General features: G+C 44.5%; 1 protein-coding gene across 8 annotated transcripts in view; it reads left to right on the top strand.

The window, feature by feature from the left end:
* The window catches only part of RC3H1 (ring finger and CCCH-type domains 1), a 111,835-nt gene that overhangs the window by 49,897 nt on the left and 47,784 nt on the right, over positions 1–14,154 (top strand). For all 8 annotated transcript variants that reach the window (XM_050963007.1, XM_050963012.1, XM_050963011.1 and 5 more), the window contains one exon: positions 8,390–8,752. In XM_050963007.1, coding sequence (XP_050818964.1) covers positions 8,522–8,752 — 231 coding nt within the window. In that variant the 5' untranslated portion in view covers positions 8,390–8,521. The remainder of the gene's footprint in view (positions 1–8,389; positions 8,753–14,154) is intronic.

Here is a 14,154-nt window from a genome sequence, read left to right as displayed (position 1 = left end):
TAAGTAGATCAGCAAGCTGAGATAGCAGCTGCTACCAGCAAGCTCCCTCGGTTCTGAGCTCCATCCCCCTGCCCGCTCTGTGGAAATAAGGTACAGTACTGGAGTGGGGGGAGGGGGACACCTGACATTAGCCTCCCCTCTTCTTCCCCCTGCACAGCAAGCAGGAGGCTCCCAGGAGCAGCTCCAAAGCAGGGGGCAGGAGCAGCACATGGCAGTGGGGTGAGGGGGGACACACAGCTGAGCTGCCTGGCAATTAATAGCCTGCTGGGCAGCTGCTGCACAGGGAACTTAGGGATGTGGGGAGTTGATAGCGGGACTGCTGGTCCACCCTGATTCCAAGCCCCCACCAGCCAGCTCAAATGGGCTGCTCTTTCTGCAAGCAGTGGACAAAGCAGGCGGCTGCGAAACGACGTTATAAGGGAGCATTGTGCAATTTTAAACAAGCATGTTCCCTAATTGATCAACCACGTAACAATGTTAACCAGGATGACTTTAAGGAGTTACTGTATATATGAATATCTGTCAAGGGCTTCTGTGCATTCCAGGTACAAGATGTGTTGCCTCTGTCACTGAACCGCACAATTGTGTAGAAAAGCAATATCCTTGATGGGTGAAAGTGCTGTACTGACATAGTTGGTTCTGTAGAAGGGAGTGTACCCCCAACCACCTTAATTCCTTTGCCACAGAGAACTTACAGAACTATCTGGTATTTACGAGCTAGTTACAGTGTTGTTTAATTATACTGTATTGTAAAGAGGCCTTTCACCTTAGGTTAACTCTGAGGCTGTGGTAAGTCCCGAACTCCACGTGGGGTTAAAAAGATCGGCATCTTGCTGAGCTATATGTTCTAAGATGAGCTGTCTTGTGTGCCTGAGAGAAACCATCATCATATCCTAGTGCATGATCTGCTGTGCCTTCACTCCCTGACAAGGAAGAATAGACATGCCCTTGGCTTTCTTCAGCCTGCTGTTTCCATCACTCCTTTGGGAATAAGAAGGCCAGTCTCCATGCTGAGGTCTTCTGAAAAGTGAGCTGAGACATGCCCTGTTGCTTCAGTCTTGATGCTGCCATTGATGTTATTGGGCCCAGTAAGTCTCTCTCCAAGACAACAGTTGGCCGGGGTCAAGCTTCCCATCTGTCACTATCCAATGTTGCAAGCTCCATCCCCCCAAAACTCTCCCATATTGCACCATCGGCACAAAAGGTTGTTCCATATCATTAGAGTTGACACTGCTTAGTGCCACAAGTGAGATGCAAGACTCCGGAGTTGCTGTTGAGCCAATTAAGCAGGGTGGATTGATTTTTTTTTTTTGGTTGTTTTTTAAATCAAAGCAATTTAAATCACCAACTTCTCATAATGGTTTAAATCAGCAAGCAGAAAAACTTGATTTAAAGCATCAATTTTAATCGTATTTTGCATTTGTACTTTAGTTATTTTCCGAGAAGCTGATTCTCATTGATTGTTAACCATTAAAACATGTTGATTTACAACTAAACATAGCCTTTACACTAAACTTGGTACTTTTTGCTATCCGGGAAGGTATGCTATATATGTACACATTTAAGCAATTATATAGCTTAACTTATTTATTCAGATTCTTAATTTTTTTTACAATATTTTGGAAATTGGTGAAGGATGTACATGTATCTCTTTACTAGATACAATTTTTATTTATGATTTGTCAAGCTCTTTAGAAATTCAAATTCAACTAAATGCACAAATACTATTTTTAAAATAGTTTTAGTTAAACAATTTTTTACATGTGCTGGATAGATAAGAAAAAAGTTGTATCAAAATGCTTTTCCAGATAAAAATTATGAAACAAAGTATTCAGTGTAGTTAGTAAATGGAACTGCTTGTTTCTAGATTACCATGTCCTTTGAGATTATAGAATTAGATCTCATCCTTACCTTGGTTTTTATTCATAGCGTGGAAGAGGACAAGCTTTTCTGCTTTTTTTCACCTCCCAGTTGATTTCTTAACTTTGAGTGAACTAGTCACTGAACTGAAGTAGCTGACTAAACTGAAATGAAAGTAGCTTTTCTCCACCTGCAGAAGAGGCTACTGCTGTCAAAAGCTGATTTAGCACTTCAGACTCTGGTTCTAGGTGCTTTGCCAGTGACTTCAACCAGTTCAATGGTTTCACTTTCTTTAAAACTTGCCAGCATACATGTACTGCTCTTTTTTTTAAATTAATGTAAATGATTTTAATAGATTATAATTTTAGGGCTTTTCTTATAGGTTGCCATCATTTCAAATAGGTTATTTTTAAAAAATCATATTTTAAACAGAAAAAAATCTAAGTTAATGTTTTAAAAATCAGATTTAAAGAGTTTTATCCACCCTGCTACTTGGGGTAAGAGGAAAGAAAGAGAACATTCATATCCTTAGAAGGATTCTAAGGAGAGAGAGAAAAAGGCATTGTTTTCCTTTATTACCACTGGTGCATGTTGTTGCCTTTGGTGCTTCCTTTCTAGTCTTGGCATATCATTTGGTTGGTACCCCTCCTCAGCTCGAGGCCTTGGTGCTAATTAATTTAGATACTTTACCAGTGCATATACCACCAGCCTCATTGCTATCACCTTTCTTGACCAGGGGACCAGCTCTAACTGAGCCTTTTGGCTACTTACCTGCTACTTGACTCTGCATAGCAACATTTGTCACCGATCTTAATCTGAAATACCCTCAAATAAGAGGGGAATTTCAGCTGAATTTTGTAAGTGGTATTGTACCAGCCTTCCAAAACTATGCCTCTGCTGGTAAGTTTCCATACTGAAGTCTGCTTGCCCACCCTTTATCATGATGATGAAAAACAAGTATATATTTTACTGTCCTGTTGTTCTAGACAAGTGGAAGTTGGGGGGATTCCAGCTTTGCTTCCATGGCTGTAGTTAGACAACTTGATCTGTATTTTATTTCCTCTTTTGCCTATTGGCATATGTCAAGTCTGCCCCCTAGGATAGTGCTATCTACCAATTCAGTGTCTTTTTGCTTAGGCTGATTAGGAGCCACCCAAATGTTGTTTTCCTGTGCTAGCATATGTGTATTTTCTTTCAAAACTCTGCAATCTGGCCATGGAGATGGATGATTCCATGGCTGTATTCTTAATGTGGAAAAATGAAAGTCTTATATCAGAACCTTGTCAGGACAACTGATAAATGTTACCCGTTACTCCAGTTGTCTTGGGATAGCCAGGATCTTAAAAAAAAAAAAAAATATGTACAGGAGTCTGTAAATATGAAAAAAGTAGAATACAGGATAGGAATATGAATGCAAAATGTCCTATTGTTTCAAGTGTGAATTTTGATACTGTTTGGGTTACATTATGGAATGTACTCATGGTTAAATCCCTTGGTAGAGAAGCCATTGTTAAAGTAGTATTACCCATTCCGTTATAAGTCGTCTTAAAAAACTTTCTCACTGTCTAAGGAACAACTCTTTTGAGCCTGAAATTTCTCATGTTTAGTTTAAGGCCATAGATTTGATTTGATTAAAAAAAAAAAAGCTATAAAATAACTTGCCCATACTGTTCTTGAATTATATAAATTCTTTTTGAGAAATTAATTCTTCTGGCTTTTTAAATTTCACTTTTTTTGATGGAAAGGAACTTCAAACAGCTGGCACTTACACGTTCAAACTTCTTCATACTACTTTATGGGAAATAGTGCATATATTAAATTTCACTTTTTGTCTTGCTTCCTGCTTCTGTTGGAATTTTAAGAAAGCATAACGATACCTGCAAAAGCTGCTTTGGTTAACTAAGAATGACTCTACTTCAGGTGTCTGAGATAGACATACCAACGATAGGAAGCAAATTCCCTGTGATGTTTATAGTTGGTTCGTATGGTTTTCATGAATCAATTATTTTTTTTCATAGGTTTGTTTAATGACGACATAGTCCTGTAAGAAACAGAACAATTTGCTTTGCATGTCTGTGTTACTAGCAGGCTTGTTTTTCAAGAACTGATGGATGAAATAGAAATGTGTTTATTCTGGGGTATGGAGGTTACTTTAAAAACAAGTTTCCAAATTCTCGCTCCATAGGTTGGTACGGTTTTGGAGGTTGGCATAGGGAAAGCCTCCAGCTAGTGCCTTGTGGTGTTCAATAAGAGCCTCATTAACAGACTGAGTTGTATTGATTCCTGTCCACTCCTCCTTGGCTGATTAGATAGTGGCCACACTTTAAGGCTTCAAGTGTGTCAAAGTGTGACACTTCTGGGATGTTCCTTTTTTTAATTTGGTGTGAGTGCTTGCAATGCTATGATACTATTGACTGAACCAGTCTTCTTATGTGATACTGGTAGTCTTGGCCATGGTTTAACTGGTAACTTGTTTTGATCAGGTAGGATAGTTGTGAACAACAGTTATACTAAACTCTGGAACACAAACTTATCTAGGTTTTTTAGACAAAATATTTTGATTAGTTCTGAATGTTTTCAGAGTACCTCTGACTAAAAAAGGTTCTAATTAGTTGTCTTCCATTTAAAACTGTGTACTTTTTAAGTAAAAATGCCGTACTTACTAACTTTTGACAAATGGCTACTACTCAGCATGCATAGTAACTTTGTTTGAATATATTATAGCAAACAAGTATGCTCCTTCCTGATTGAAGGGAAAACCAATGCAGTGAGGAAATGATTTTCAAGGTTCCAAGGAATAATTATAAAGCGGGAGAGAAAGGGGGAAAATACTCTTACAAAAATACTAGAGTTGTGTATAATAGAAGTAAAAAGTTCTTGTTGAAACTCCTGTTTAGAATGGAACTAAATCCATGCAGCCACCCGGGCTTTTGGTAACTTTTGGTAGAAGATAAATTTCAGACTGAAGACATTTGTAGTATCTCGTTTACAGTGCTTTTTCTGTGATAAAGATTACTCTAATCATTTGTTCTTATTCATATTTAGTCTGTTATCATATTTCTCATAGCATACACAATGCAGTTTTGTTTATTTTCTTCTGTTTAGTTTTTTTTTCCACAGCAAGGGGATGTTTTATCTTGTACTTCCTTACACTTATCAGCATTCATTTCCTCTTTTGGCATTCAGATCATGATCTGATGTAACAGAACCTATTAAGAAAGATTTCCCAGGTTATAGTCCCTTGAAATATTTCAGTGGAATCTGTCAGATCAGAAGGAACTAGGCACTGTCACTCATTGTGGTCCAGAGTTGGCTTCCTGAAGAATCCTCTTTTCACTGCCTCTCAGGGTTTGTTGATTTAGTTCCCAAGGCCAGGGAGACACAGTGGGGATTTCCAGCACACTGTCTCCATCAGTCTGGAGAACAGTTGTCACCAACCAATCCATTGGGAGCCTCTGCTGGTCGATCGCCTTTTCTGGGCCGCTAAAAGTCCAGCAGGGCTCAAGCAGGCTGCCTGCTGTGGCCCCACACTGCTCCTGGAAGCGGCTGGCTGCTGGCACGTCTCTGTGGCTCTTCAGGGGAGGGAAGGTGGCTCTGCATGCTGCCCCCACCCCCCAGCACTGTCCCCACATCTCTCATTGAACGGTTCCTGTCCAATGGGAGCTGCGGAATCGGTGCTTGTGGGCATGGGCAGCACACGGAGACTTGCTGCCTTTCCTCGCTTCCACCACAGAGACATGCTAGCTGCTTCCGGGAGCGTTGTGGGGCCACGGCAGGCAGGCAGCCTGCCTGAGCCCTGCTGCACCGCCAACTGGGAGCTGCCTGTGGTAAGCACCTCCCAGCTGGAGCATGCACCTCACATCCCCTCTCATGCTCCAGCCCGGAGCCCTGTCCTGCACCCAAACTCCATCCAAGAGCTTGAACCCCTCACTCTCTCCTGCACCCCAGCCCCCTGCCCCAAACTCAACCTGGAGCCCCCTCCCACACTCAGAACCCCTTGGCCCCAGTCCAGAGCCTGCACCCTGTACCCCATGCCCCAGCCCATTAAAAGTGAGTGAGGGTCGGGGAGAGTGAGCGACAGAGGGATGGGGAATGGAGTCAGCGGGGCAGGGCCCCAGGGAAGGGGAGGGGTAGATCCTGGGTTGATTTTAAATTCAAAAAGTGATCTTGTGCATAAAAAGATTGGAGACTACTGCTATAGAATGGTGATGATTAAGTATCTTCTGGACCAGGGGTGGACTTTTGGATCCAGCCCGCGGGATTACCCCCTGTGGCCTTGCGGGCCCCACGCTGCTCTCAGAAGCGGCCCTCAGAAAGGGGGGGTCAGAAGGCTCCATGTGCATTGCCCTTGCCTCCAGTCACTGCTCCCCACAGCTCCCATTGGCCAGGAATGGGGAATCCTGGCCAATGGGGTCTTTGGGGGAGGTACCTGGAGGTGCAGCAAGGGCAGCACATGCAGAGCCCTCTTTCCCCCACACCTCGCCACAGGGACCACGGCGCTTCCTGGAGTGGTGGGGGCTGGGGCTGGGGCACATATGCAGGGAGCCTCCCCTGGCCACGGTGCACACTGCTGCCACCCCAGTGCCGCTTTAGGTAAGCGGCGCCCAGCCAGAGCGCAAACCCCTCCTGCACACTGACCCCGAACTCCCTGCCTTAAGCCCCCTGCCTGCACCTTGTACCCTTCCTGCACCCAACTCCCTGCCCTGAGCCCCCTCATACACCACACACGCCCTGCCGCACTCCTCCCACAGTCCGCACCCCAAACCTACCGCACCCCTCCCGCAGTCTGCACCCCTGCCCTGAGCCCCCTCATATACCCCACACCCTTCCTCTGCCCCAATCCCTTGCCCTCAGCCCCTTCCTGCACACCGCACCCACTCTCATACCCTACACTCCCTCCTGTCACTAAACTCTACATTCTAGGACGGGGTGGCCAGCTGAGAAGGAGCCAGAATTTACCAGTGAACATTGCCAAAGAGCTACAGTAATATGTCAGCAGCCCCCAATCCACTACCCCTCACCAACATGTCCTGCCCACGGCAGCCCTGCCAATCAGCACCTCCTCCTCCTGCCTAAAAGGTAATAAAAAGGTAATAATTGGAGATATACCAATCTCCTAGAACTGGAAGGGACCTTGAAAGGTCATCGAGTCCAGCCCCCTGCCTTCACTAGCAGGACCAATTTTTGCCCCAGATCCCTAAGTGGCCCCCTCAAGGATTGAACTCACAACCCTGGGTTTAGCAGGCGAATGCTCAAACCGCTGAGCTATCCCTCCCCCCCGCTGTTTTGCAGTGCGCAGGAGGCTCTGGTGATGGGGGTGGAGTGAGGACAGGGCATGACATGCTTGGGGGCAGGGGCTTTGGGGGAAGGGGTGGCAGGACCTGGGGCAGAGCAGGGGGTTGGGCAGTGAGCACCCCACAGCACATTAGAAAGTTAGCATCTGTAGTTCCAGCCTTGGAGTCAGTGCCTATGCTAGGAGCCGCATGTGGCTCTGGAGCCACAGATTGACGGCCTCTGTTCTAGGATATCTTCAGTGAATCAGGAGGTATCAAGATGACTTGATGGTGGGAAGGGGGGAATCGTTATTTTTTAAAATGTCTGGGTTGAATGCTGCTTGGAAACCTGTGATTTATCTTGGTTTTCTGCTTTAGCTCTGTAGTTCACCTTTTAGAGGAAAATTCTTTTTGAAAACATGCATAGACTGTTATGACTCTTACCTGATATTTGGGTCACGTCATTAGTGCAGGCTATGTTCTCATTTCTTAGACTGTTGAATTAGTTTGTTGCTAGTCGTGTTTTCCAGGTGCGCATGTTACTGTGCTTTTTTGTTTTTTTGTTTTTGTTTTTTTTGCATTTTCATTTTGTGGCTGATCTCAAGCCAGTTGAACTCAATGAGAACGTTTCCATTGATTTCAAAGGGATTTAGATCAAGCCTTGTCTAAACAACTTTGTGTCAGTTTAACGGCAGGTGTGTTTTTAAATCCATAAACCAGTGGAAAACCTTATGTTGACATTTATTTGATTAAAACTTGGTTTACAGATGCTCCCGAACTTATGCAAGCGTTCTCTTCCTTGCATAAGTTGGGGACGTATACCTGACAATTATGCTGACCGCCCCCTCCCTCCCCCTTAAAAAAAAAACCAAAAAAACCAAAAACAAAAAAACCCACTTCAGGAATTTTCCCCCTGAGTGCGGGTTTGCATAACCTAAGGAGCATCTGTATATTGATTTGCTCAATTTATTTTTCATGACCTTTATCTTTGCAAATATCAATTTATCCAGCTTTATTCATAAGGTAGATAATTATTCCCATTTTTACAACTATGTAAAAACTGAGGGGTTTATGTGACTTGACCAAGCTGTCAATATAACAGAGGTCATGGCTCAGTTCCCTGTTCTAAATACTGAATTGCACTCCCACTTCGACTAGGGCAGTCCATCTTCAAGAATTAGCTTAATAACATGAAGGATTTAAAATACCTCTTGCAGTACAGAGGGCTAACTTGATTTTTTTTTCTTTCCTTCCAGGTTATGTTTCACACTCTGTGCTGGCTGTCTGTACTTACAGAAGATATTTAAAAACAAACATTTTTGTCAAAGATTTTGATTCCAGTGGAATCTGTGCTTTAGATTTTGTCTTGTGAATTAACTTCTGAAACAATGCCTGTACAAGCTCCGCAATGGACGGATTTTCTCTCCTGCCCAATTTGCACACAAACTTTTGACGAAACGATCCGGAAGCCCATCAGCTTGGGCTGCGGCCACACTGTCTGCAAGATGTGCCTCAACAAGCTCCACCGTAAGGCATGCCCCTTCGACCAGACCACTATCAATACGGATATTGATCTCCTCCCTGTGAACTCAGCCTTGTTGCAGCTAGTGGGGGCTCAGGTAACAACGCACATCTTTCTTTTTTGCTCTTACTTAGTTTTTCCTTGCATTTTTTTAAGGCAAGAACAAGTGAATGAAAATTGTGGAACTAATAATGGATATAGAGCAGAGAAATACCTGTGTGGCTTTACCAGTTGCAGGTTTCGGGCCTACAGTGTGCTGAGTTAGTATTGCTTATTATAGTAGTTCTTAACCTTCTTCTACCTGGGGCTTAAATCATTCATGATTTCTGTCTGTGGCCAACACAAGCCTATGGTACTTTGTGGTCATAAAGCATTGTGAGATTGGGTGGGGTCTTTCAAAAAACTGTCTGGCTTCTGAGTGGTGAGCCGGGATGGGGGAAGGAAGGGCCTGGATGGGTGTTGAAGGGAGAGAATACTGAGGATGGGCAGGGGATTCTTCCTTTTCACCTCTCCTATCCACCCATTTCTGTTTAGGAAGCAGCAGAAAGTTGCTCCTGACATGCCATTTCCCACTAAGGGAAGATGAGAGGAGCTGTAGTTGTGAGAGAGTGGTGTGTGTGTGTGCGCTGATGAGCTGTATTGCGGGTGCATAGAAGTTGGAGGCGGTGCAACTACAGAAGGAGGGTGAAGGGAGCAGGTTGCTCCTTTTCACTGTCTCCTGTGCCATGTACTAGCCTCTATGGGATTTTGCTACGTTTTTTCTTTTTGGTTTCTCAGCTGGTGTACCCACTTATGGGTTTCCTGTTAGTATCTGTTAACCTGATTTTTAGTCTTCTGATGTAATTATCTGAATCACTGGCAAAGTCAGGAAATCTGGGATGCTGGATAGGTTGCTTACTCTGTTGCTGGCTCTGTCTCCCTTTCTGTAACATGTATGCTGCTACTTCAGAAAAGCTGTCATTAGGCTTCGTTAATGTTTGCAAAGCACATTAAAATCCTTTAATCTTTTTTTAGTTATATAGGAACTAGAGCTGTCAAGCAATTAAAGAACTTAATTGTAATTAATTGTGTTGTTAAACAATAATAGTAGAATACCATTTATTTAAATATTTTTGGATGTTTTCTACGTTTTCAAATTGATTTCAATTACAAAACAGTACAAAATGTGTAAAATGCTCACTTTATATTTTTTGATTACAAGTAATTGCACTGTAAAAAAACAGAAGAAATAGTATTACAGCATTATCTCCTGTAGATGTAAACAAACTTGTTTGATTTAGCGATTGGCTGAACAAGAAGTAGGACTGAGTGGACTTTTAGGCTCCGAAGTTTTACATTGTTTTGTTTTTGAGTGCAGTTATGTAAGAGAAAAATCTGCATCAGGATAAAGAGATTGCACTACATTATTTTTATTACAAATATTTTAATTATAAAATGATAAAAGAAAATAGCACTTTTTCAATTCACCTCATACAAATAATCTGCACTTTGATTTCAATAACAGAATACCATATATATGAAATTGTAGAAGAACATCTAAATATTTAATGCATTTCAATTGATATTCTATTGTTTAACAGTGCCATTAAAACTGCAGTTAATCGCAATTAATTTTTTTGAGTTAATCGCGTGAGTTAACTGTGATTAATTGACAACCCTAATAGGGACATTCATTTAAGTATTGTGTATTTTCCAGGCCTGGGCATTTCCTGAGAAGGATGTATCAGCTGTGGCCAAGTATCTAGATTTATGATGGTGATTCTTGCAGGGAGTGCTGTTGTGCAAATCAAGGGCATGGATACAAGAGTGGAAAATATAGTGAATGCTACTTTCAAGTTTTCATCTGTCCATTGGTCTAGAAAACTAACACTTGATGATAATAGACCTTCCAAGGTGGACTTTTAACATGACTGCTGTTGCTGGGTGTTGCCGAGTGTATTGGGAGGCTTTCAGGTGAATTGTTCGGACAGTGTGGTTGGTGTGTGTGTGTGTGTGTGTGTGTGTGTGTGTGTGTGTTTTAAGAGGAAACTTTAATGACTTTTGCTTGTGCTTTATTTTATTTTAAATGCTTCACCAAAAACAAAATCCTTTTTGATGAGATGGAAAATGGCAGTGTCCTGACCACTTAAGTATTAAAGATTCCATGGCAATCTTTGCTAGGTTTAAGAATGTTAAGGAAATTATAATATATGGAGATACACTTATCTCGTAGAACTGGAAAGGACCCTGAAAGGTCATCAAGTCCAGCCCCCTGCCTTCACTAGCAGGATCAAGTACTGATTTTGCCCCAGATCCCTAAGTGGCCCCCTCAAGGATTAATCTCACAACCCTGGGTTTAGCAGTCCACTGCTCAAACCACTGAGCTAATTCTAGCTACATTCTAATTGATTATTGCACTATAGTTTCAGTTGGATGAGGTATTTTAGAAAGGAAGGATGGTCTTATGATTAAGGCACTGGATTGGGTTTCAGGAAATTGGGGTTAAACTTCTGGCTCTGTGTCAGACTTCCTATCTGAATTTGGGCAGTTGGCTTAATTTCTCTGAGCCTCTTGTAAAAGAGGATGTTTTCTTTCTCTCCCTCTCTTTTTTTAGATTCTGAGCTCTTCAGGGCAAGGACTGTCTGTCTCAATGCATATTTACAGTGCCTAGCACTATGAGGTTGTGATCTTGGTTGGGGCTTCTAACCATTGCTGTAATATAATAACTGTTCTTAACTTTTGTCTTGAACATTAAGAAGGCTACCACTTTGCCCTAATCTTTCTCAAATGCAGGGCACATTGACTATTTAGGCCTTGTCTACACCACAAAGTTGCAGCGCTGGTGAGGGGGTTACAGCGCAGCAACTTAGGAGGTGTACACATCTGCAGGGCATTACCAGCGCTGCAACTCCCTGTTTGCAGCGCTGGCCGTACACCCGGTCGAACCTCGGGTGTAGAGGATCCAGCGTTGGTGATCAGGTGTAGACACTCACCAGCGTTTTTCTTGACCTCCGTGGAATAAGCAGGTATCCCAGCATACCTGAGGAAGCCTCTCTGGTAATCAAGCAGGTCTCCTTCCCCGCGGTTTGCTCTCGCGTTCCCCGAACCCCCCTGCAAGCAGGTCTCCTTCCCCGCGGTTTGCAGGGGGGTTCGGGGAACACCGGAGCAAACCGCGGGGAAGGAGACCTGCTTGCCGGGGGAGTTCGGGGAACGCGAGAGCACACCGCGGGGAAGGAGACCTGCTTCCCCGCGGTGTGCTCTCGCGTTCCCCGAACCCCCCTGCAAGCAGGTCTCCTTCCCCGCGGTTTGCTCTCGCGTTCCCCGAACCCCCCTGCAAGCAGGTCTCCTTCCCCGCGGTTTGCTCTCGCGTTCCCCGAACCCCCCTGCAAACCACCCAACAGCGCTGCAGTGTGGCCACATCTAACACCACTTGCAGCGCTGGTTGCTGTTAGTGTGGCCACTCTGCAGCGCTGGCCCTATACAGCTGTACTAATACAGCTGTAACAACCAGCGCTGCAAAATTGTAGATGTAGACATACCCTTAGGCCTTGTCTACACCACAAAGTTGCAGCGCTGGTGAGGGGGTTACAGCGCTGCAACTTAGGAGGTGTACACATCTGCAGGGCATTACCAGCGCTGCAACTCCCTGTTTGCAGCGCTGGCCGTACACCCGGTCGAACCTCGGGTGTAGAGGATCCAGCGCTGGTGATCCAGCGCTGGTCATCAGGTGTAGACACTCACCAGCGTTTTTCTTGACCTCCGTGGAATAAGCAGGTATCCCAGCATACCTGAGGAAGCCTCTCCGGTAATCAAGCAGGTCTCCTTCCCCGCGGTTTGCTCTCGCGTTCCCCGAACCCCCCCGCAAGCAGGTCTCCTTCCCCGCGGTGTGCGCTCGCGTTCCCCCGAACCCCCCCGCAAGCAGGTCTCCTTCCCCGTGGTTTGCAGGGGGGTTCGGGGAACGTGAGAGCACACCGCGGGGAAGCAGGTCTTCCCCGCGGTGTGCTCTCGCGTTCCCCGAACCCCCCCGCAAGCAGGTCTCCTTCCCCGCGGTGTGCTCTCGCGTTCCCCGAAACCCCCCGCAAGCAGGTCTCCTTCCCCGCGGTGTGCTCTCGCGTTCCCCAAACCCCCCTGCAAATCGCGGGGAAGAAGACCCGCTTGCGGGGGGGTTCGGGGAACACCGGAGCACACCGCGGGGAAGGAGACCTGCTTGCGGGGGGGGTTCGGGGAACGCGAGAGCACACCGGGGAAGGAGACCTGCTTCCCCGCGGTGTGCTCTCGCGTTCCCCGAACCCCCCTGCAAACCGCCCAACAGCGCTGCAATGTGGCCACATCTAACACCACTTGCAGCGCTGGTTGCTGTAAGTGTGGCCACTGCAGCGCTGGCCCTATACAGCTGTACTAATACAGCTGTAACAACCAGCGCTGCAAAATTGTAGATGTAGACATACCCTTAGAAAGAGGGCATTTGAGAGAGGCTACAAACACTTTGAGCTCTTTCATACTGAAAGGGTGTGTTCTCTTTGGCACATCTCCACAAAACTGAGCTGGGATCAACAAAACATGATTATGAAGTATATGTCACTCAGGAGTATTTTTGCCAGCCTTCATAGTCTCATACTGCGCTGTTCTGGCTTCCACTTCCCGGTTAACACTCTTTGCTTGACCCTCCCGTCACTTCTTGTAAATCTTCTGCGTTTCAGTCCCTGTATGTCTAATGTCTTAAAAAGAGAAGCATGAAATCCAGAAAGCTGAAGTTTAATTGTAGAAGGAAGTGATGCAGGAGACACTTAAAATTTGTATCTGTGGAAAAGGAGCCCCTTCTTTCAGTTTAGTACTTTTGTAAGGGATTGCCAGTTTATAACTGTTTATTTTCTTGGGTTCGTTCCTGCATATTTAAAAAAATAATAATTTTAAGAAGCAAAACTCTTTTAAGGAGAGTACAAGTAATGACAGGATTCACTTAAAACAGATGGGTCAGATTGGCCTGTTTGTGTACCAGCATCATTGGTGAAATAAGCAGAATAGTATGTGTTTCTGGGAATAATGTGCTAACTGATACACATACAGCCCAGGCATTAAAAGAACACACTGTTTTTTTTGTTATACTTTGTGCTTTTGTGGTGGTGGAGAGTATACATTTTTCTTTGTTTTAAAAACTTAAAATAGAGAAGAAATTCTTAAGGTGGTCAAAGTGGTTTATTTAAGTATCCCTTCAGTGCTTACTCTGATAGTCATTTTAAATATCTACCAGATGGGTCGTTTGAGGTTATACAGTCCCTGCTTTGACATACAGTCTCTCTGCCCTCCTGCCTTTTTCTGTGACACATGAAACTGCAATGTGCACATTCCAAACAGGTGACATCAAATGGCCAAAGTAAACTAGAATCGACATGTCAAGTGTTAGTTTCTTATTCAGTCCAGTTCCTGATGGGCTAAGTATAGTTCCATACACTAGATGTAGCAGGAATGAATGTGACAACATAGCAGGCGGGGTACTCATAATGGATAGCTTTCTCTTCC

Source organism: Gopherus flavomarginatus, chromosome 7 (genome assembly GCF_025201925.1).
Source record: "Gopherus flavomarginatus isolate rGopFla2 chromosome 7, rGopFla2.mat.asm, whole genome shotgun sequence".
Taxonomy (NCBI): Eukaryota; Metazoa; Chordata; order Testudines; family Testudinidae; genus Gopherus; species Gopherus flavomarginatus.
This window is presented reverse-complemented; position numbering and strand designations above follow the sequence as displayed.